This window comes from Vigna radiata, chromosome 10 (genome assembly GCF_000741045.1).
Source record: "Vigna radiata var. radiata cultivar VC1973A chromosome 10, Vradiata_ver6, whole genome shotgun sequence".
NCBI classification, from domain to species: domain Eukaryota; kingdom Viridiplantae; phylum Streptophyta; class Magnoliopsida; order Fabales; family Fabaceae; genus Vigna; species Vigna radiata.
Window position 1 is genome coordinate 13,380,667 of NC_028360.1, and position 24,038 is coordinate 13,404,704.

At 33.4% G+C, this 24,038-nt stretch overlaps 4 protein-coding genes across 9 annotated transcripts; 2 read left to right on the top strand and 2 right to left on the bottom strand.

The window, feature by feature from the left end:
- The first annotated feature begins 3,331 nt into the window (after positions 1–3,331).
- On the top strand, positions 3,332–8,832 carry LOC106775058 (boron transporter 1). 4 transcript variants are annotated; one of them, XM_014662094.2, is made up of 13 exons: positions 3,332–3,435; positions 3,974–4,254; positions 4,466–4,548; positions 4,698–4,890; positions 5,023–5,161; positions 5,319–5,484; positions 6,292–6,458; positions 6,582–6,755; positions 6,949–7,044; positions 7,220–7,357; positions 7,563–7,882; positions 7,996–8,263; positions 8,438–8,832. In XM_014662094.2, the coding sequence occupies exons 2-13, from the start codon at positions 4,151–4,153 to the stop codon at positions 8,594–8,596; spliced, it is 2,007 nt and encodes a 668-aa protein (XP_014517580.1). In that variant the 5' UTR covers positions 3,332–3,435; positions 3,974–4,150; the 3' UTR covers positions 8,597–8,832. The 4 variants fall into 4 exon arrangements, with proteins under 4 accessions (XP_014517580.1, XP_022642782.1, XP_022642784.1 ...); XM_022787061.1 differs by lacking the exon at positions 3,332–3,435 and adding an exon at positions 3,462–3,827; XM_022787063.1 differs by lacking the exon at positions 3,332–3,435 and adding an exon at positions 3,462–3,776.
- Positions 8,833–11,753: 2,921 nt separating this feature from the next.
- Positions 11,754–14,052, bottom strand: LOC106775350. The gene is made up of 5 exons (XM_014662462.2): positions 13,899–14,052; positions 13,735–13,798; positions 13,159–13,203; positions 12,387–12,484; positions 11,754–12,196 (listed from the first exon to the last, which is right to left on the bottom strand). The coding sequence occupies exons 2-5, from the start codon at positions 13,786–13,788 to the stop codon at positions 12,109–12,111; spliced, it is 285 nt and encodes a 94-aa protein (XP_014517948.1). The 5' UTR covers positions 13,789–13,798; positions 13,899–14,052; the 3' UTR covers positions 11,754–12,108.
- A 204-nt stretch (positions 14,053–14,256) lies between these two features.
- On the top strand, positions 14,257–15,846 carry LOC106775512 (DEAD-box ATP-dependent RNA helicase 40). Its single transcript, XM_014662648.2, has 2 exons — positions 14,257–14,477; positions 14,679–15,846. Exon 2 carries the CDS (start codon positions 14,681–14,683, stop codon positions 15,539–15,541), a length of 861 nt encoding a protein of 286 aa, XP_014518134.1. The 5' UTR covers positions 14,257–14,477; positions 14,679–14,680; the 3' UTR covers positions 15,542–15,846.
- A 748-nt stretch (positions 15,847–16,594) lies between these two features.
- LOC106775075 (polygalacturonase At1g48100) lies at positions 16,595–21,299 on the bottom strand. Of its 3 annotated transcripts, none has more exons than XM_014662114.2 (7): positions 21,171–21,299; positions 18,875–19,359; positions 18,550–18,717; positions 18,392–18,436; positions 18,104–18,311; positions 17,914–17,995; positions 16,595–17,345 (listed from the first exon to the last, which is right to left on the bottom strand). In XM_014662114.2, the coding sequence occupies exons 2-7, from the start codon at positions 19,274–19,276 to the stop codon at positions 16,838–16,840; spliced, it is 1,413 nt and encodes a 470-aa protein (XP_014517600.1). In that variant the 5' UTR covers positions 19,277–19,359; positions 21,171–21,299; the 3' UTR covers positions 16,595–16,837. The 3 variants fall into 3 exon arrangements, with proteins under 3 accessions (XP_014517600.1, XP_014517599.1, XP_014517601.1); XM_014662113.2 differs by having other exon boundaries at positions 18,875–19,898; XM_014662115.2 differs by lacking the exon at positions 21,171–21,299 and adding an exon at positions 20,445–20,738.
- Between the last annotated feature and the right edge of the window lie 2,739 nt (positions 21,300–24,038).

Here is a 24,038-nt window from a genome sequence, read left to right on the forward strand (position 1 = left end):
AGCTAGGCTAATGCATTCTTAACCATTTAGACACAAAATTAGATTGAGAATGGGAATGTGTTTAGTAGTTACTAAGTTTAATCTTTTGACTCACCTATATATTATTGATTGCGTGTCTCTTCAATTAGGTAGTGTGTGAAGACTATGTATTCGTTTGTCTTTCCTTTTTCTCTTCAGCTTGGTGTCCATGACAATTGGTCCGATAGAGGGGGTGTAGCAGGTAATGTCTTCACATTTGACTGAGGTTTTACTTTCTATGAAAGCTTAGCTGGTTTACTAGCTGTTTCAGAAGACCTTTAGCTTTGGTTGAAGAAAGAATATGATTAGATTATGTATATAACTTTTGTAGTATTAAAACATACATTTTGCAGCTTAAAATGTAGTTTTGTTAAAGGCTGAGAGCATGGGAGATAAGGTTGAGAGGATGAACAAGCTAAGAAATGTGGCACAGGCTAAAGGAGTTCAAGCCATTGGGGAACCGGCTTTTCCTATCGGCAAAGTCTTTCTGATGGTTCTCTTGTAAGTTTCTATCTTCTTTTTTATGTGATTCTCTTAAAATTTGGGTTTAGGATCTATGTCAATATTAAAATAATTGTAGAGACTTTATATCCCGATGATGTATCACTATATGAATACGAGATGTTTGTTTTGATGGTTAACTGATATTTTAGGCTTAGAATTTATAGAGACTTTATACGTATAACAAATATCTCATTTTTGAGCTCTCTTGCAGTTATGAATGTCAAATGATCATGGGAATTTTTTTTCAAAAAAAAAATTGATTTTCCGACGGTTTTGGTGAAAACCCTGGTTAGTACCGGCAGTTTTGATCAAAACCCCGATTAGTACCGGCGGTTTTGAAAACCCCCGAAAATTATAGCGGTTTTCAAAAATCGCCGACAATTGGGACGCTGTTTTTCCCAGTGGTTCTTGCAACCTCGGGAAAGGTATTTAGGGGGCGCTAAAACCCCCGATAACGTAAAAAAAAACCCCTAGTAAAATTGGGTTTTTTTGTAGTGCTAGGGGTTGTATATAATTGTTTTTCTTTACAATTGATTAAGTATCATATATATGATTCCAAACAAATTAAAATGAAATAAATATTTTTGAAATAATTAGTGTTAAAAATTATACTTCCCGTATCCAAAATGTTCATATTTTATTTTTTATAATTTTTTTGTTAAGATTTTTATCTTTAAAACAAATCTTGATAAATTAAAAAACAGAAATATATAAATTATCTTTAAAAACATCCTTATATGTAAAATGTTCAGTTATACCATAATAAATTTCTCAATTCAGAACTAAGAGGTATGAAGAGCTTAGTACATTTCTCACATCCATACTTTTAATGTTAACTTGAAAAATTATTACTCATAAATAATAACATTACAAGGAATAACTACTAGGTAATGTTTGACAGTATTACTATTTTTTAAAACACTTTGACATATTTCAAATATGTACCAAAAAAGATATATAGCATAATGTTAAATTCGATCATTGTATCAAACAAAGTAATACAAAGATTACTAAAATTATTCAGTTTTTTAAACCACCTTAAATATCAATTAAGAAATTATCATAATGGCCCATATACTTTTATTCAACTCATTTTGATGTTGGGAGACTTATGTAATTATGTGTATCCAAAATGTTTCTAAAAGTATTTCAATATACTATATTAATCAGGCTATGTTATTCTTAACTCAAGCATCATATGAGGCTATATAAATAAAACCTTTATCATGAATTTATTTCAAGTTTTTAAATATATGATAACACAGCTAATAAGAAGATAACTCATTATTTTATAAAATATTTTTGAGAATATAAATCATCTTACATTTATATTGAAATAATAATAATAATTATTATTATTAACTTAAACCTCAAAGTGTTTGTTGTCATGTAAACTTTGATTCAACTTGTAAAGATTGTACCTCACTAACAAATTGACTAAATACATTATTTATAGTAAAATTAGAAATAAATTACTAGTGTATGATCATATCATTAATACAAATTAAATTAAAGTGACTTAAAATAATATTATTTAAAAAGAAAGTTACAAAAAAGTATTTTAAATTTCACATCTCAAAATTTTTAAATTTAAATTTAAAAAAATTCATACCTAATGTGTGAGTAAAATGACACATGGTAATTAGATTAAAATATGAATGATGAAAATTTATTTAAGTATATTTTTTAAATCTAATGTAAAAATCTTCATCGACATATCATTCAACCCAGTGATTGAACTTTGTTGGAAACAGAGGTGAAATCACATTGCGATTTTTCGATGAGAACAAAGTTAATATTCTAATTGTTAATAATTAAAAAAAAATATATTTATTCATATACTAAATAAAAATGTGTAATGATTTATTTTTTCCATTTATAAGATATGAAAAATGAATTATAAACATTATAACTATACTTAATTTTGCATGTATTATATTAATCTCTCAAAAAGTATTTTTGAAACCGACCGTAGACATTCTCTTGTTCACGTGCAACATGTGCAACATGACACCGTGTATTCAGATAACAAGTGTCAAGAATAAAATTGTTAAATTAATAAAAGAAATGAAGAAAAATCCAAAAACATCAAAGCCAACTTCCAAAATACGAGAATTTTATTATGTGGATCCAATGAGATACGCGGTGATCTTACATACATCACATTAATAATATATTAAATTAAATTAAAAGTTGAATAGTTGTCACATTGCTGGAATTTCTTTTTTTTTTCTGAAAAATAATCCCTGATATTATTATTTGTTAAATTAAATTAATTTAAGTCGAAATTCTAAGATATTTAAAAAAAATTCTCTCTTTCGTATCATTATAATTTTCTCATTGCTATCACATATAAGCAATGTAACATAATGATTAAAATAAGTAAATTATGAAATGTATCATAAAATCCTCGAACTTTTTGTGAAAACTGTAGGTTAAAATGTTTATTTGGTTAGGGATTTTGATACATAAAATATTTAAACCTAAAATATTTTCAGAGTTGTCAAATGACACATAAGCATTTATTACAAATAAATGGGGAATCCAGCTACTGAAATTTACTGCTGAATTAAAAGCATATAAATGAAAAGTCTTAGAAAAAAATGCTAAAAACTGAATCTTTTATTTACCTCTTTTATCAAGAAAATTAAAAAAAAAAAATCTCAGGTAAAAGTTTCTACAATAATTAGATATACGAATCAATTTAATCTATAAAATCATTTTGCTCACCATCTTAATTTTTTTATAAATATTATAAACGTGTTTATTTAAGCATGATAATTTTTGTTTGGTAGTATTATCCAATCATGACCCCAAAACCAAGAAGCTGTTGTCTATAAATTGCATACGAAAGCTAAGTAAAGTGGAGAAACATGGGATGGAGGAACATGTAATGAAACATCTCATTTCAGTGTAATTTTCTCTCCCTTCATTATCATCCATTGCATTTGCAGCACATAACATAACCCTTACTTCCAAACAGCCATTATAGTGTAGCTTTTTCTCTTAGCTTTTTCCAGGCATATTCCTATTTCCCTTTCATTGCCCCCATTCAAATGCTTGCTCTTTTTCAATGACTAATGACGGTGCTTTCTTTTACTCGGTTTCAGTTTTGACCCACATTGTCCTTTACCCACTTTCCATTCACTGCTATGTGTTTCAAATTTCCCCTCAGCCTTTCTCTGTTCCCACAACGAAAGCTTGCATTTTTTGTTCCTTTTATTGCTTACTCTTCCCATCATTTTGATCATTAAGTAATGTACACTCCAACTGGGGTTTCAAGCTTTGTTTATTTAATTTAACTTGTAAGTTTATGGTGAGCATCGCTTTGGGTTAGATGATGCAACATTGTTGTGTTGTGCTGCTACTGGGGTTCTATTAAAAGGGTTTATTTGCATAAATCTTGCTATAAATCATAATGATGTGTGATTGCTTGCTGATTTTGCCATAGGTGTGTAGCCATTGTTCTTCATTGCTGTGATGCTCGTAGCACATGCATTGGTGTCGGCCGAGATTAAATAATCGAGTACAGTGCTGTTGCTGCAAATCTGTGCTGCTGTTAAAGTATTAAAAAGTATTAATCCTTGTGAGGTTTTGGTTTTTTGCCGTTGCCTTTGGTTAAGAAACTATGGAAGATACATTTGTTCCGTTTCGTGGAATTAAAAATGATCTTCAAGGCAGATTGATGTGTTACAAGCAAGACTGGATTGGTGGTCTTAGAGCAGGCTTCAGGTACACCTTTCTTATGCTACAAAAAATAGTCAATTATTTTCTTAGGAGAGTGTATTTTGATAGCATGAGTTATACGAAGATATAAAGTGTATTTTTTTTTTCTAATTCAGATATTATTGCTTTGAAATTACTACACTTTTTAAGCAATTCCCGATTACTTCATACTTCTTTTTGTTGAATGGAACTTGTTACTTAAACTGTTGTTTCTCAGGATATTGGCCCCTACCACGTATATATTTTTTGCATCAGCAATTCCTGTTATTTCGTTTGGAGAACAATTGGAAAGAGACACAGGTATAGTGCTTGTTATTCATATCCCATATTTTTCTTGGGTTTTTCCATGTATGGAAATTTGTTTATGTTAAGATAGCTGAGTAGATAAATGCAGAGACAGTAATATAGTGTACTTCAAATTTTGATTTCTGTGTTCCAACAATTTCCAGATGGAGTACTCACCGCAGTTCAAACTTTAGCATCTACTGCATTGTGTGGAATTGTACAGTCTATTATAGGAGGCCAACCTTTACTGATTCTTGGTGTAGCAGAACCAACTGTAATTATGTATACATTCATGTTCAACTTTGCGAAAAGAAGGCCAGAATTGGGTTCAGAACTCTTTCTAGCATGGACTGGATGGTATAGTTCGTTCACTTTCATGTTTGAAGTAGTGTAGCCATTTTATGTTCTTAGATATAATTTTTTTGACGAGTTACTCTTTGTATGATGCCTTATAAAAGAAACTTAGATTCCTCGTGTATTTACGGGCAGGGTATGCGTGTGGACTGCCATCTTGTTGTTCCTATTGGCTATCTTGGGAGCTTGCTCCATCATCAACAGGTTCACTCGATTAGCAGGGGAACTGTTTGGTCTTCTTATTGCAATGCTTTTTATGCAAGAGGCTATTAAAGTAAGAGACATGCTTTAGTTTTCTTTGGCAGTAATATTTACTCATGAGTGCTTTTAGCGCATATGATTGTGGTTCTAGTCTGAAGTAATGAAAATATAAGATGATTGGAAGAAAATCTTATCAACTGATAAACATGCTTTCTAATTGGGTTTAACAGGGACTCATCCATGAGTTTCACATACCTGAGAGAGCAAACCCATCATCACCTGAGTTTCAATCTTCATGGAGATTTGGAAATGGCATGTTTTCTTTGGTTCTGTCCTTTGGCCTCTTGCATACAGCATTGAAAAGCCGAAAGGCAAGGTCTTGGCGATACGGATCAGGTGAGACTTATGAAATGTGAGGTTCCTAATCATATGTGCACTTGCATCATCAATATGATTTGACCTAAGAAAGCATAAAATTTTCTTTCCCTTATGGTCAATGGTGGATTGTTGATAATAGTTTCTGAAATACTGCATTCATTCATTGAGATGTGCATTCTTTGTTGCAAGAACTATTTAACATAAGGTAATAAGAAGTACTTTGCATGGCATTGACTTTTCTCTGTACAGTTTGCTGCTTGAAGGTGTATGTATTTGGCTTAATCCTTCCCCATCCCTTTTTACTTCCCCTTTTAAAACGTATTATGTGACAATAATAAAATAAGTTAACTGAAATTCTGACCTTAAAAGACAAACTGCATAAGGAACAAGGTTGTTGAGGGATAGGGTAACGGATTCAAATTAACATTCTGTTATGATAGTTGCTTTTCATGTTACTGAGTTGACTTGCTGATCTGTAAATTGAATATTGCCTGAAGAATATTCCAAAAGTTATCTGTGAAGCATTGAACCTTCGAAGTTATGAATTTCTGTCTTAGTGAAAATTTTGTTGCTACTGTTTATTTTGTAAGATGATTTCTCTTTAATGAACAATGAAGTCTTGAACCTATAATGCTAAAGCTTTATGATCTTCATACATCTATCAAATTTACATTAAAAATGGAATTGGAACATCTGGAGGTTAAATATGATCGACTGAGGATTTTCTTTTTACTTGAAAATAACTGAAAAAGATCCTTTCAACTAATGTTTTGATCATTTCCCATTATTTTCAGTAGTTCTTAGATTATTTTCCTCCTATTACAGGATGTTTACGAGGCTTCATAGCAGATTATGGTGTCCCATTGATGGTTCTAGTATGGACTGCCATTTCTTATATTCCAGCTGGAAGTATTCCAAAGGGAGTTCCTAGGCGTCTTTTCAGTCCAAATCCATGGTCCTCTGGTGCATTTGAAAACTGGACTGTCATAAAGGCATGAGCTCTTCTGTGGAAATTATTTTATGTTGGGAAATAGGATTGTCAAACTTTTCTTTCATTTTTTATATTATTTGTTCTTCCACGGAAGGTTTTAATAAAATATTCAAAATCACAACAGGACATGCTGAAAGTACCAGTTCTCTATATTATTGGAGCATTTATTCCAGCAACAATGATTGCTGTTTTATATTATTTCGACCATAGTGTGGCATCTCAGCTTGCTCAGCAGAAAGAATTCAATTTAAGAAAGCCACCTTCTTTCCATTATGATTTACTTCTATTGGGCTTCATGGTACACAACGCTCCTTGCTCTTTTTGATCCTTTGCTTTATATAAAATTGCTTAGTTCTTTGACTTTTGCCCAATGCTCTTTCTTTCTCTTGGAAATTTGAGATTGATATTGTGTGTTTCCTCCTGATCTTCTTGTAAACCGAGTGTGATCCTTAGTGGTGTTGTGACACATTTATATCTTAACTGAATGACAGGTTATAATATGTGGTCTAATTGGAATTCCTCCGTCCAACGGTGTTATTCCACAATCTCCAATGCATACCAAAAGTTTAGCTACATTGAAGCACCAGGTAGACATTAATTAGAATTGCTGGCTTTCTGTTCTCTCATTCTGTAAACATTTACTAAGATAATTGTTGCCATTACACTTTCACTAGTACAATCTTTAAGGAGAAAGTAAAAACAGAATACATAGTGATTAATGTGCTGCTACTATCATCATACTTATATTTGGGTGATTTGCAGTTACTCAGGAACCGGCTTGTTGCTGCAGCACGAAGTTCTATGAGAAAACAAGAAAGTTTGGGACAAGTATATGGGAGCATGCAAGATGCGTACTGGCAGATGCAAACCCCTCTAGCTCACGAAGAATCTTCCTCAAAGGTACATGGGATTGTGGACTTTTTCTGTCACTCTCCCCACCCTCTTTCATCTGTATGACACTCTCACTCTTCAGAATAGGAGAACTTGAATATTGTATCATTGATTTAATGGTTTAACTAACTGAATATGTTCCTAATTGTCTCTAGTTCAAACAAAAAGTGGCATGCAATGTAATCATCCACCATTTATTAAACTTTGTTGACAGGGACTTAAGGAGTTGAAAGAGTCAACAATTCAATTGGCATCAAGCATGGGGAGTATAAATGCCCCAGTTGACGAGTCAATATTTGATGTCAAGAAGGAAATTGATGATTTATTGCCTATTGAGGTCAAAGAGCAACGAGTGAGCAACCTGCTCCAGTCTGTGATGGTAGTAGGATGTTTAGCAGCAATGCCTTTCCTGAAAATGATTCCAACTTCTGTGCTATGGGGTTATTTTGCTTTCATGGCCATTGAAAACTTACCTGGCAACCAGTTCTGGGAACGGATTTTATTCATTTTAACTGCTCCAAGCAGAAGATACAAGTATGAATATGATGTTAAAAGTTTCCTATCTGTTTTCCTTCTTTTTGGGACAGTTAAAGTTTCATTCACTGACTTTACCTTGCTTTATCTTTCACACCGTGAAACAAATGTAGAGTTCTGGAGGAGTGCCATGCAACTTATGTGGAAACCGTTCCATTCAAGACAATTGCAGTGTTTACAGTCTTCCAGACTGCTTACTTGCTTGTTTGTTTTGGTATCACTTGGATTCCAACAGCTGGGGTTCTATTCCCATTGATGATAATGTTTCTGGTTCCCGTTAGGCAATACATTCTGCCCAAGTTTTTCAAAGGAGCACACCTTCAAGATTTAGATGCTGCAGAATATGAAGAAGTACCTGTTTTACCATTCAGCCTAGCTACTGTAAGTGTTCAATACTATATGCTGAAGGCAGATCAATGCAAACAGGCATTCACACTTCCAATGAATGAAATGAAGAAGCAATATTTTGTATAATTAGCACTGAATGTCCACTTGGATGGTTTGAAATGATATCACACTCAGATTCCTTTTATGATGCTTGCTCTGTTTATGCAGGAAGGGGACTTGAGCAAGACAGCTTCCTTTGCAGATGATGGAGAGATTGTAGATGGAATAATCACCAGAAGCAGGGGTGAGATAAGACATGTTTGCACTCCAATCATATCCCAAGAGTTAACCAGTCTTCAAAGTCCAAGGTTACCAGATAAGGTATAAGCCATCTCAGAAAAATCAAAAACCATCTTTCAGCCCTGGAGAAGCTACTCCATCATCCAATTTGAAGAAATCAAGATGAACACTCATACATCCTTCTCATAGTAACTTATTATGTTGGCTTCTAATACAAGGATTCTTCTTCATCCTTGATTTTCCAATTTTAAAATTAGGTTTGAGGGTTTTATCCAGATTTTTGAGTTCTAAAGTCTAGAGGAACAGGACAATTATAATAGTTAGTTATCTAGCTTTTTCATATTCTACACAGGTAGATAGAATTAATCCATCAAATTCAATTTAAATTAGCGTTATGAATTAAATCTATCAGAATTTCCGGCATAAATTTAAATTTAAATTTAATTCATGATAAAATTAAAAGTATTTAATCAAACAAATTTAATTATATACAAACAAATGTTAAAATTTGAACATTTAGAATTATAGAAAAGCAATTTTCAATTAATGAAGTAAGAATCAAACAACAAAATTTAAAAAAAAAAAATCATAAAAATGGCAGTAAGTACTTTGGGGAAAACTTTATAATGAATTAAAGATAAAATCATTTAAGAGTCAACAACAATAAAATTTAAAGAGTTAACTAGAAATGACTTCAAAGCTTACAAAAATAATTATATAACAAGCTTTAGATACACTATATATAACTATAAAAGCCATAAATGATCATAGATTAAACTATTATAAAGAAAAATAACTCTATATATTTTTTAACATGTTTTCAATCTACCTATATCTTACGAATCAAACTCTTATGTTAATCAATGAATTAGTTGTTATTGTCGTGTTATTTAGTTTTTTTCCTACATTATTATTTTATAATGTTTTTTTTACATATTTCAATTCAATTTTAATTTGTTATTGACTCACAGTTATTTGTTTATCATGTTTCTTAAATGCCATTCTTTTATTTAGTAAATGTTTCACTCCAGAATAATATTAACTATAATAATCTGATCTTATTAAATGATTTTAAGTATAGTTTCCTTTAATTTTTTTCACAGAATAACTATAATTATATTTCATTTAATACGAGAACAAAATAACACATTATATACAGTATCTAACTATATTTAATTCTAATAGAAACCCACTCAATCTCGAGTTTGTTGTCGATTTATTATTATTTTTTCCAACTCCAAAGCTTTACTAAAAATTTAGACGATTCATTGAGTGGCATAGTCATTAAATTGGTTATTGCTCTTCAAAATATTTTCACTAAATGAATAGATAGTCACTGAATAGTATATTCACTAGAAGAACAATTTCTTAATAAATGAATTTATAATTAAAAGAGGCAGTGCGAATCTAGAAAGTGATATAGGTGAAGTATGATTTGTTGTGCAAATTCCACGAGATCTAAGAATGAAATATTAATAAAGTATACACATTCATGATTAATTTTGGGTTTTAAACCTAATTCAACTCCACAAAATCGACTTGTAAGATGAGGTTTGCACTTCACTTATATATTATTATATATTATAATTTGGCTTTATCTCTAATCGATGTAGAACTTCCAACACATCTCATTCACGTCGAGATATAGACATCCTGTGAGTAGAAATTGGGGTGGTCCGATAGTGACAGCGGATGGAACAAAAATCCAAAAAATAAGAATATCGTTAGAATAGAATCTAACCATGACTCTGATATCATATTAAAAAGTCGGTTTTGTGCAGTTGAGTTAGGCTTAAAAACCTATGCTTTAATATGAATATAAAAAAGAATTTTTAAAGACAAAAAATATGATAAATAGTATAAATTATTAAGTTAAAAGTGAGTAAAAAAAATATAATAGTTAATTAACAGGAAAGGTGACTTTGTCTCAAAAACATTTTAACCTATTTGATGACAAAAGGCAATTGTTACTCTATAAATCATCTATTGTAGGATTTTGTAGAAGTGGTTAATATCTGTGAATAAAAAAGAAAAAGTCGTTAGAATGGTTTATGCCTTTGATTTTTAAAGTTAGGCAATGCTATTATGAGGTGTTGAAATGTTACTTGCCACTTTTTCAACTTTTATCTGATAAAATGTCTCCATAAATCTGTCGTTGTACAAAAAAGCTCTTAAAATAACCATTCTTCATTCTTGTAATAATTATGGAGACACTGTCTTTCAAAAAGACAAGTTCGGTAGCCCATTATCATCCTATCAAATGATTTAATAGACAGTAATGCTTTTAATATGAAAGCTTTTTTTAACGAGATTGTCCTTCTTGAAATGTTCTTCTTAGGATCATTCTGTGATTGGCTTAACGAAAGTTGAATTTAACATTATGTAAATTGGGTTAGATTTGTTTCTCTTTATAAAGTTCAATTTGACACTTCTATTTTAAAATGTCCAATTTGAAACTTCTATTTTAAAATGTCGTTAACGATTCGCATTTAGCTATGGTTTTAAATTTTGTTATAAGTCTATAACAATTAGTGACGATTTTAAAAATTTGGCATATTTTAAGTTTTGACCAACAAAACATTACAAAGTATTAAGAGTATAAAATAATTTTAAAAAATTCCCATTTTAAAATACTGATTGTACGAATTATAATTTTATCAGTCGATATTATAAATTTATCATTTTTTAAAATTTTAATGTTGAATGAATTAAAGTTTAAATACTTACAATTTTAATCTGTACTAATTAGCGACGTATTTTTAACGAGGAAGGAGAAATATTACTAATAATAAATCATAACAATCTCCAACTTTACAGAATGAGAAACATGGTACCAATTTTGAAAATTAATAGAAAAAATTAAAAATTTTAAAAATAGAGAGATATTAGATTTTGTAAATAAATAAAGAATAAAAAAGTAATTTAACCCTATAGTATTGCGCAAAATCAATGTATTCATTTTGGGTTTTTAATAATTTACCTACCGTTGACACGTGCGGTTTTGTATAGATTTCAGAATGTTAATATTTCAACTTGGTTTCATGATTTTTAGCCTTGCACTTTAAAAAGGAATTGTACAATATGTAATCTTATTATTCATTGAAAAAATTCTCTGCATAGAACTTTCGTGAGACACAAACCTGTTGGCACCTTTAGTGATTACTTCATAATATGTTCAAGGAAAACATATGCATGATGATTAATTGGACAATACAGAGATTTATTCCGTTTTCCATTCACTATAGACTAGAAAAGGAATCAACCGAATGGTATTCTACAGTTATTTCCAAGAATTGCTAAAAAAGAAAGTTATGTCGATGTACTGAACCAAGATAACTGGTTAATCGTCTTTAGTATAACAAACATAACTCAAAGGTTTATTAGCTCTACACTGAAACATTTGGTAGAAACTAGAAGTAGTATTAAGAAACTTGAGCAGTGTGGATATGGAAGTGGCACCCGCAAAAGAAGCCATCGCCCTATTTTCCACATTTTTTTTTAAATAACATTTTAAAATAGCCAATAACCATAAGAACCTTGGAAGACTTTTGATACATGCTTGATCTGCCAAATCTTGCACTCATGGATAAACTGAATCATTAGTTAGGCTGCTTAGTCTTGCTAAATTTAGAACCTGTCATTTGCTCTGACTCATACAATATGTGATTGATAAGCCCCCTTGCAGCACTGCAAAATCAGAAACAAATCTACAAATAAGTAGATAAGCGTAAATTTCACACACATGTGCCCATGTTATTGTGCTGAGACATTAGAAATGTATTGGCTGGTGAAGGGGAAATGGAGCAGTAGAAGAAAAGGGGCCACACTAATAACAAAGGTGCACAATATAAATGTACAATACTAGATACAAGCTTACTCATCCTTCAACTTCTGAATCTTCTCAGGATCTGTCTCATGCTTGTGTTTCTTAAACTGTTGTCTCACCATATCAACAAGAAGCTGTGTGTTATGTTTCTGCAACAGCAAGAAGGCATACAGCATAGTCAGTTAGTTTCTCACGTCCTAGCATCATCAGACATGAAGATGTTTAAACCTTGCTTAAGTAAACTTCTTCACAAGTACTTCTCTAGAAGAAAATCAAAACCAAAATGAAATAAACTTCTTCCGCAAGTTAAAATCAACTAATACACCTCATTCATCAACTTTTTGAAGAGGTAGATAAGAAAGTTTCTTTAAAAGCTGAAGTGCATAAGTCAATTTCAACTTTTGAAAGAAGTTTAACGCCTTTTACTTCTTAGTTTCCTTTTCAAAATGTTCACGAAAAGTTTATCTCAACAGGTCGTGACTAATGCAGGGCTTCAGTAAAAATAATGCATCACTAGCCAAATGCAGAAGCATACCACGATCATGGGTGAATAGCATCACAAGCACAAAGTAAAAGATGAAGAAAATAATGCAGTGCACTGATAGGATCAGAGTTTGTCTAACACGTTAAGTCACAATACTTAAACATCAACACTAATTACATGTCCCTAAGAAACATGCATCATAAACATGAGACATATACAACTAAATTTTCAAAAGAATCACCATGGCGGGGATTCCCATGTATCATACTTAAATTACGTTACAGCAATTAGCTACAAGTGAATCTATTTGAAAGACAGAGAAAGAGAATAATGACTCACCCGATGACCAATATATTTAGCTCTGCGCAGGCATTCACGGTAGAGCTGTAAAACAAAGGCCATTATTTACTGGTTTTCAAAACGATAAATTAGAATTTTGATCATTCATCTAAATTTGTGTGTCAATTTGGTCCCTTAAGTTTAAAAAGTTTAATTTAAGTCTTCAAAACACTAAGTTGGTCCTTCTGTTAATTTAATACATGAATTTAGTGTGTTTGGATTTTCAGTTTAATCCCACAAAACTCCCTTTTCAACTGAATTTAACACTCAAATTACTTCGCATTTGTGCATCGGAAAATACAGTTTTTGCATTCATCGCCATTCCAACAAACATCCAAACACACCTTCTATAAGATTAGGTGAAAAATCACAAACGTCAAACCATGAAACATGTGACTCCAGTAAAAATTACCATTGCAAGTCAATCTTTTAAACTTAAAAAGGGATCAAATTGAAACCAAAATTCCAGATAAAGGGAGAAAAACTCTAATTCTGTTTTTCAGACTTATGGAAGCGAAGTAGAGGGGAGAAGTTTGACTGAATTGGAGAAGACAGAAGGTTTAGTATGTGACTGACCCTAAGAGCATTGTTGGCGAGCTCAGGAGGCAGAGCAGTTTGAAGGGACGGCATGGTATAGAGTCTGCGAAACAAAAACACAGGCAATTCATCGAACAGTTAGAAGGCAGAAAAGGGAACATTACTTAACCAACAAATTAGGATAGTGGGCGCCTGTCTAATACCGATTATCACCAGTTCTAGCTCAGAGTCCTCGAGGTACGTTTACGAGTAAAAAAAGCAAAGGAGCACAAGACGTGAATTCGCGATCCGTGCGAAACGAAACGACTCTGCGTTTTACCGTACTAGAAACGGAGAAGAGTGAATCGTGATTTAGTGGTCTAAAACGCCCAAACCAAAATGCACTATTGGGCCGATTCCTAGTACATGGCCCAAGAAACTTCATATAAAATTATAATATATTTATTAATATATTTTTATATTTTCAATTAATATAATAAATATATTATAATTTTAAAACCATACAGTTGTTAAAATAATATTCAGTGGACCAAAGAAATACTGGACAATAAGAACCTTTGATAAGGGTTACTTTCCCATCACATGGTCCCCTGTATTTGAGTTTAAATTGCACACCTGCATTTACATATTTGCATCTTCCCTCTAAAACCCTATGCATTCAACAAACCAAAGCTGTCTCTGTTTTTGCGTTTTGTTTTTGGCAATTTTTTCTTCATCTCATACACACAACGCCAACATGTCAAATCACAATTAGAAACACATCCTCACAAATTCTCACTCAGGTAAGTTTCCCTCTGCACTCTTCTTCTCGCAGTAGTATTCTTGTTATCTAGGGATATTGAAGTGTTTCTCTATTTTTATTTAGAATTCATAATTTTGGATTATGAGCGGTCAGATTTTGATGGAATTAAATCATAAATCAATTATTTGGTTTCTTATTTCTATAAAATTTGAATGTGTTGCTGTGTTGCTTGAATTCTTAGTTATGGTAATGGAGGAGGAGTTTGACCCTAGATATGCACCTGATGACCTTACTCTTCCATTGCCGTGGAAGGGATTGATTGATGGCAACGGATTGTTATATTACTGGAATCCTGAGAGTAATGCTATACAATATGAAAAACCTGTCTCCGTAACCCCATCCTCGCCTCCGCCACCACCTCCGCCGCCACCCTTGCCTGCGTCTGTGGCTTTTGTAACGAACTTGGCACCTATATATGCGACTCACACAATGCAGACTCCCATAATGCAGGTTGGTGGGATGGGGTCGCAGCAGTTAATTCTAGGTCAATCCTTGCAGGTGCAGGTGGGTTACTTTGCCCAACATCATGGACAATCTATGCCACCTCAACAACAGCAGCAACAGAATTCACGTATGGTACAAATCATTCAGCAGAACCCCTCTCAGGTTGCTCAGTATGCGCCGCAGCAGAACTCATTGATGACACAATCAGTGCAAATCATTCAGCGGAACCCCTCTCAGGGTGCTCAGTATGCAACGCAGCAGAACTCATTGATGACACAGACAGGGTTACATCAAGCTAGACAGCAAATGATGCAGTTCCAGGGGCAGCAAATGTTGAATCAGCTGCAAATTCAACCTCAAATGTCGCCACAGGCAATCCATTCCCAACATTTTGGGCAAAGAATGCCTCAGGACCATGACTCACATATTGCACCTCCACAAGGACATCAGTTTCCTACCCAAAACATACACTATATGTCATATCAGCAAAATATTATTACACCCAGGCAACCAAACTCTCAACACATGCAGCCAAACACTGTCTCACCCGGGCAACCTAACCCCCAGCAGGTTCAGCATAATCAGAAACCTTCCTCCTGACACAGCTTCTGGTCAAATGCTTAATGTAGGTTTTTCCCCTAGTACAAAGTTTAAACCATAGCTTTATTTTTCAATCTTCAACTACTATCATTGCATTATAATGGTATTTGATTGCTAGTGATATTATAAAGTTGTTTCAATGCTATGTTTAAAGTGCTGATTAATATATGAAAACCTCCATCACATTCTCATTTCCCTCCACAAAATAATTTTTCTTAATGAAATTGATAGGCTTATTAGGAGCAAGAAACTTTAACTCCAGAAAATGCAACACAACAGAGAACACTGTTTCTTTATTTCAGAAAACACAACAATTGTACAACACTTTCAAGGAAGCCTGTCTTCCTCCCTCACAGGATCTGCAGATCTTGTCTCAACTACAAACAATACCAAAACTCTCCCCTGATTACATAATCCAAAATTTATTTATTTTTGGCTTTCGAACAGTAAATCCAGAAGTAATTTTTTAAGAAAAAAAATGACTTCAAGATTGCATAATTCGAAAATAAAAAATGATTTTTGAATTCTGCAATCTAAAATGGGTAAAATTGGAATTGTCTAAATTCATGGAGGTGCGGGAAGAAGCGGCCGTAGAATGAATCGTGTGATTCTTGAATCGATATATTAAAAAATTTAATTATAATGACTCAAAAATCAGTTAAATTCTTTCTATAATTTTATATTCTCATCCGACACCTTTTAATATAAATATTTCAATTTTACCTTTTTTTAATTATGTAATCTGAAAGTGAAAATAACTTTAAAATTTTACAATTTGGATTGGACAATTCAAAAAACTTCTAAATTGTACAATAGTATTTAATATAAAAGTTATTTTTTATTCTTAGATTATATAATTGAAAATATCAACTAAAGATAGAAACTTTTGTATCACCTTTTACTCATAAGACATGTCTTCTTGAAACTACTTTTAATTAGTTCTACGGGTAAGAATGTGCAACTTGAAGTGCAATGTGCACTTTGAGACTCTGATATGAACTGCATTTCTTAATTTAAACTCTTGGAATGAAATGAAACGAAACGAAACTAAACTGAAGCTGATAGTTTAAACCTATTATATATGATATATGTAAATGCCCAATCAAACTATTACAATGTAGGTCCCAAAAAGGAGACTAAATTCTATAACTCATCACACACAAGGGGAAACCCCAAATAGGGACGAATCCTAAGTAACAAATACAACAACACCACAATCACAATCTCTCTGCTCTATATGCATACTATGTCATATATGATATACTTCCCACAGCAACCATAATTCAATGTGACATGTTAAGTACTACATTCGTAGGCAGAGAGCTCCCCAACTGTATCAGGTTCACCTTCTCTTAAGCAATCAAGTGGAGGTATAGTCATGGTCTCTTGAGTTCCATAAGCATTCCAGCAAAAAGGGTCATCTAGTAATACCCCTTCGTATGGCAAAAGCTCTATCTCAGAGAGTGTTATGTTGGTGCATGCCACACTGTCACTGCAAGCAAAGTGTATAGGAGGAGTTCTCACATCATAAGTACCCTTTATGTTCCTATATATCACATTGTTTACGTGTACTGCTGAAGTTTGGTTCAGACACTCCTTCGACAAGCAGTAGTACTGGTCAATGATGATGCAGTTTCTCACATTCTCCATTTGGATGTTCTCAAATCTTAGGCCACTCACTGACCCCGTTCCACCTTGCCATGTCTTGATCCTCAGGCCATTGTCTGATTCCTTTATGATGGTGTTGCGAACAGTTAAGTTTGACACACATGCCTGCGAATTATGCACTCCGAGGCTTCCAATGCTGTGGAAAAAGTGACCAATGTTAAGCATTTCGTGTAAAATGCTGAAACTAACATTGTGGAAATGTCTAATTAAAGCAAGAGAGTAGAAGATGCTGCTCTGGAATCATGAGGGGCCAGAAATGAAGAATAGAAACTGTGGTATTATTAATTATTGGCAGTATGAACTGTTCCAACTGTTAAAGTAATACACCTATAAACTAAAATAAGAAGGTAAACAAATAACTCCTGTGACTCCAACTTTTTGGTGAATGGTGAGGATCATTTGAAAGGTGGAACTTTTTATTCTTTTGTGGAAGATAGATTAGTTGGAATCTTGGGGTACAACTTGAAAAGTCGCTATACTCATGCCGTTGGTTGAAGTCACTTTTCACTTGTTTTGCTTTTAGGAATGGTTCTAGAATAATCAGTTAACAAAACAGAGATAATATATCATACTAATTAGCAAGCGCCAATGCCAATGCGGTTCATTTGTTTATTTTATTCGTATATCAGTCATCATTGATGAGAAGTTAACATAATTAGCAACATAATATAACTTCAAATTAAGATTGATTATGTAACATGTACCTAATACCATGGGTGGGAGCACAAGTAACACCCTCTATGTCCACGTCTGAGCACCCGGGTCCAATCGAGATGCAATCGTCACCTGTTCAAAAATCACATTATTCTAAACAACTTTTCTGGCATGTATATAAACAGAACAGAGCTTCTATATTGAGAAATGAGACATTGTTCTTTGTTCTTTGGTATGTACCATTGCTTATCATGGAGTTATATATCCCAACACCCTTTGTGTTTCCTAAGTGGATTCCGTCAGTATTTGGACTGAGTTTCGGAGAAGAAATTGACAGCTTGTCTATCAGTACTCCTTGGCAACCATCGAATTTCACGTGGAACATAGGACTGTTTTGAATCTTTACCCCACTCAGCACCAAATTGGAGCTCATGAAGAACCGTATCATCTACATTTGAGAAGAGAAACAACTTTAGGACAGTTCACGTGGGTTGGAAAAATTAAGTAGAAACAGAGTAGTTCACTCACTGTAGGGCTATCGCATGGTCCTGATACAGTTTTTCCATCGGGACCCTGAAATGCCAATTTTTTTACCATTTAGTTTGAGTTCTTTCAGCATTAAATAAATATACAACAAATAATAAAATGGTGTAACTGTTATTATATGATTCTGATGCAATGATTACCCGGTGAGGTTTGCAAGGAAGATCCCACCACTGCTCCCCATTGCCTTCTATGGTTCCTTTCCCAGTAAGAGTCATTTGATCAAGTCGGTAGAACACAAGCCATTGACTGTGGCTATCTTCCTTAGGCCAAGATTCTGGTCCATCAGGTGCCATGAGAGTACCATCCACCTGTTTACATTAGAACCTTGTTAGTAACCTACATTAGAGGAACACGAGAGAACTACAAATGAATTTCAATATCTTTATTCAGTTGCATTCTGACAAAATATGTTATATAAAATAAAAGAAAGAAGGAAGAACTAGGAAATTCAACAAGCATTCTTACTTGAAATACCAGTCCAGGCTTGCATGGACCTGTAAAGATAGTTGAAGTTATCTTGAAACAGTAATTTTCTGGAACAAGAACAACCCCTGACTCTACTGCACAGGCAGCTTTCCATGCTGCCACGAATGATTGTGTGTCATCAGCTGAACCGTCTCCAACTGCCCCAAAGGATCTTACATCGAAAATGCAGTTTGAAGGGGAATCCCCAGGATCACTGGGATAAGGGTCAGAGGGAACTGCAGGGGAAACGGAAGGAGGTGAAGGTGAAGGAGGTTTTTCTGGTGTAGGGGGACTTTTCTTCTGCCCCTTGTGATAGTGGTACCTTCCTTCCACATTATCCCCATTATGGATAAAAAGAATCATGGTAATCCATAGGATAAAAGACCATCGAATCAGACTCATTGCAGGTTTCAATTCTACGAGTTTTGACACTAAACTAACAATGTCACTTCACCAATGTGAAAGCTCCTGAAGATGATTGATACCTGTGGATAAATGATACAGCAACAAGTATAAATGGAGGAGATTAAACTAACTTGTAAAGAGATGGAAGCAGATTGGCTTATAGTAAGAACGATCCTGAAGCTAAGTTGGTTATTTATATTCAAAACATACAAGATATAGTTCAAGAATAAATTCAAAAGCATGAGGTGGACACGTGTAGAATCCTGGCTGATTCTCAAGGAAACAGTTGGACGATTTTAGAGGCTTTGGAGGTCAATGTTGTGTAGTAACCGTGCCACGGTGTCATTGTTCTCCAACCTCATTTTGTGACCATCCTCTTATTTTAATCGTATCTGTTCATTGTGTTGTGGTCCGTGACATTATACCTTCGCTCTCCTCTTGCTTCTTCAACCACTAGTTTTATTTTCTGAATTTGTTTTCAGAAACTGTACTACAATTTAAAAAGTGTATGCTCAGAACTTTTGAGGCTCAGTTTTTCTAGAAAATTGTGCCATCACTGACCAAACTTCTATTACTTTTTCTTCTTTTTTTATTCCTTATCTGTTCATCCGTATTTTGCCTGATTAAGCTCACAGAAATAAAACCGAGTTAGGTGTAATACACGGGGAACAGCAGAACTCTGCATCAAAATGGCATCTTTGAGCTTTGTTGAGTCAACTGATTAACAATGTCTGTATGTTTAACGTGTCTTCGATTATTGCTGACTACATGAGTTAAAACACAAGAATAGCAAGTTGTTTTCTGGTAATAAACTATATGACCCTCTAGGAAAAGGAGAGGAATTTAAGTGTAAACTGAACACACATTAAATTAGAATAAAGAAGAAACAAAAGTTAATAATACTGTTCAAGAAAATTATCAAAATATTTGTGAAGATGAAAATTGGTGATTGTATGACATATTTCATCTTTGGTTTTGCCTTGGAGGTGATCAAACAGACATGTAGCTATTGAAAAATAACAATTGTATGAGATACTGCACGTGAATTAGAACCAGATCTCTGATTAATAGGGCAGCAGATAGCAAAAAAGAACAAAGCTAACCACAGTGGGAATCGTGAACATACAAAGCCAAATAGGAAGGCACAAAAAATAAATGAACTTACATTATCAATGACAGCTACATTTGTAGTTTGAGTTCAACAAAATTTATCTTTCCATGAAATGAATAAGAAACTTTCTCTTGGTTGCTAGATTGATCAACTAATAACCCTGATCAAAATGCTTTATTCTATCATCCTTGGTGCATTCTATTTACTTTATTAAGCCAATTCAGATATGACAGACATGATCAAAGCAAGGGAGGGAATTACACTAATAGGATATGATTAAAGTTGATAACTCAATTTTAAAGATATGACAGCAAGTTACTTTCTCATTAAAAGCCAAACAAGATGTGTATTCCATTTTTTTCTTCTCTTTAAATCAAACTTGACAAAAAATAGTTTGATAAAAAAATGTAGAAGAAAAAGAAAAGGAGCTATAGGGGCCTAAGAGGAATACAAAGAAGAGTAGATGTGGGAATATGGTTTTGATTTAAAAGCAAAACATATCGTGACTCTTTGTTGTTGGTTAGCTCATTCTGGCTATGAATTAGCAAGAAGGACAACTTTTGGTACGCGACAACAGAATTAACGTATTCACGGGTGGAACCAAACCCCTTATGATTTAATGCAAAAAAAGAAAAACAAAACAAAGATAGTTAAACAGACAGACAGAGAAAATGACTCTCACATAAAAAAACCAAAATTATCCAATGTATTCATATCTCTTACGTGCCCATTTAAGCAAATAAAGCAACATTGGAAAATCAACTAGACTTTGTGATTCACCTGGTGCAATATTTTTCTTCTCCTCTTAATCTCTTTGCCGTAGCAAACATGAAGCTGTATTGTGTATTGTAAGTATGTGAGTCTAAGAAAACATGAGTTGCTGTATAAAATATGTGTAGGAGTGGGGTTTTATAGAAGAGGCTAGCAAAGTGAAAATAAATGTGCATTGGTTCATGTTTGTCTTAACCTGTCACGTGTGTACAATCAGAAGATGAGAGCTCAAAAGCAAATAAACCATCGCAATTTCAACAGAGAAAAAGTTTGTGACTAGAGAGATTCTAGGGTGCACTTTTTTATGGTGCTGTGAGGTGACAGCATGGTTTGTGGCTCTCTGCTATGCCAAGTGGCAGAGGCTTATACACGCGCCTCACTCGCCGAGATACTGGTTGGTTTGCTCAGAACGTGGGTCCTCTGTCACCACAATTTTTTTTTTTATTAAGATTATTTTATTCCTGTAAATAGTATCAAATATCCTTTTTCTTCCTATGTATCATCATATCACAGTTCCAGCACAATGTTATATAGTCACATGCAGCTACAATACAACCAGATTCTGCAGAAATCCAAGAGTTTATGCATGTGTGTGTGCTCTTTTTTCTTTGCTCACTTGGTTTGAGGAAACAATATATGATCAAGAGAAACGAAGAGGTGACACGTGTTAGATGAGAATTCACGGGGTGGTGTTTGTAGTTTGTGTCACGGGCTAATGGAAAGAGGGTTGATTAAAAAGTTAGGAGATTGTTTTGTTCACAAGGCTTTGATTTTGAGACACTGATGCAGACAGCGTATGAAGATTACGAATAAAACACTGCATTCTGGTGTCTGATTCAAACACCTGTTGAGGTTAACATTAGTTTAATCTTAATCTTGTCTGCATTTGCTTCCATCACAGTTTTAATTAAACACTGATCACCAGCTTATCGGAATATTGATGCTAGGTTCCAAGTTCACAGGCGTTTTTCCCACTCTAACAATGGAACAGATCAAATCACATGAAGCATTTATATTTTCTTTAATCGTGCTGTTTTTCCGAAATTGGTATAATATATATGCTTCTATGATTCAACAACCTTTAATTTGCTTAGCTTATTGTAACAGTTTTGTAGCTTTGTATACGTGTTTCGACTGCTGACGAAAGCTTGCAAGCTCTCCTCCAACTTCAATATCTTATAGTGTTTATAATATTGGGTACGATTATGCTCTTTCAATTTTTCTTTTTAATTTGATATACAAGGGTTGATATTAAAGTTTTGAAAATGACAACTTTATAATGAGATCATTCTTGTGTGCTAAAAGCAGCAGTGAAATACAGAGCAAACGCTAAAAAATGACCAATGCAATTTCGTTGGAGATAATAGGTAAAATAAATGTATTAATATAACTTACAAGGTATCAATAATTGAATAATATTTCAAAAAATAAAATAATATTATGAACTTTTATTAGAAAGTTGGAGTTTTTTTTTTTTAAATATGGTATGCTTGGTAAAAAAAAATTACTTCAAAAATAATTTTATATTCTATCTAGACTTATTCTTCAATAAGTTGAGCTATGAAAGTAGTATAAAATATGTATCCCTTAATGAAAGAAATATTTTTTATCATATGATTTTAAAGAAAATTTTTGTACATAGACTTACTAGTTCTTCTAAATACGTCTATATCCTTAACATAATAGAATACTCGGTATTATGAATTGGGTACCATAACATGGATATTCACATATTGTAGATCTTTTAAGAATGTATGGATGTACTTAGTCAAAAAATAAAATTTATTTATATGGTAAATGGATCAGTGCACTTTAGGACATTATAAATCCATGATCAACAAGGTAATACATTATAAATAGAACATTAATAATAATTTATTATTCATTTTTGTATTAATTGATATTAAGACAATAAGTCAAGTTTCTTTTGGTAGGTATGAACTCACTAAAAGCAAGTTCAACGCTTTGTTTGGAAGAATATCATATTTTGGTATAGAGTTCTTCACACCATAATCACAAATAAAGGCGACAGTTTATAGATAAGGAATCGGAAAAGTTTTACTCGTGAATAGATATATAACTAGTTTGGTAGAACACCTTCAGTATAATGCACAAGTTGAAGCCACCAATAAATTATTCTTTTAGAACTATAGAAGAGGTTGGGCTCTGGCAAGAAAATATGGTTGGAGGAGTTGTTGGAAGTATTATTAGTGACACCTAATATGTCGACTCTTGGGGACAGGTGCAGTAAAAGCATAAAAAGCATTCAGGAGATGGATCTAGGTACAACGACTTGCATAGTAACTTGAAGGCTTGTATGTATCCCCATCCATTAGGATGTAGTTGTGTCGGCGCAACATTTAAAAGGCGAAGCACACCTATCGTGAATTCGTCAAAAGGTATCGGGACGTAAAGTTGTGTAAATATATTGGTGTAAACATAGAAGAAGTCATATTCATAACACTCCTTGCCATGACAAACACAGTCAATGTCATTAGCCCTCTTTAAGGAAACTATATCTTTCGACACCCCGAGATTGAAAATGTAATTACTGTTTGACCAGCTCTTGACCTCATATTCATAACACCCCGATAATTGGGTCTTGACCTCATTATCAACCCAGTCATACCCCTCTTTGGCTTTCGAAGAGATCTCGACATGCTCCTTTTAAGGGTCAGTCTAGGTCTCTATGAAATGTTCGGGACTTATCCCTAAACCTAGGGATAGTGTGGTATTTAGAGAGGTCGACACCCAACTATCAATACTACTAGCACTAAAGGATTCAGACATACCAATTAAAAGGAAAATGTCACTGCACTTCAACAAAGGCAAACTTCTTTGGCAAGCATGAATCACAACAAGTATAGCCAAGTAACC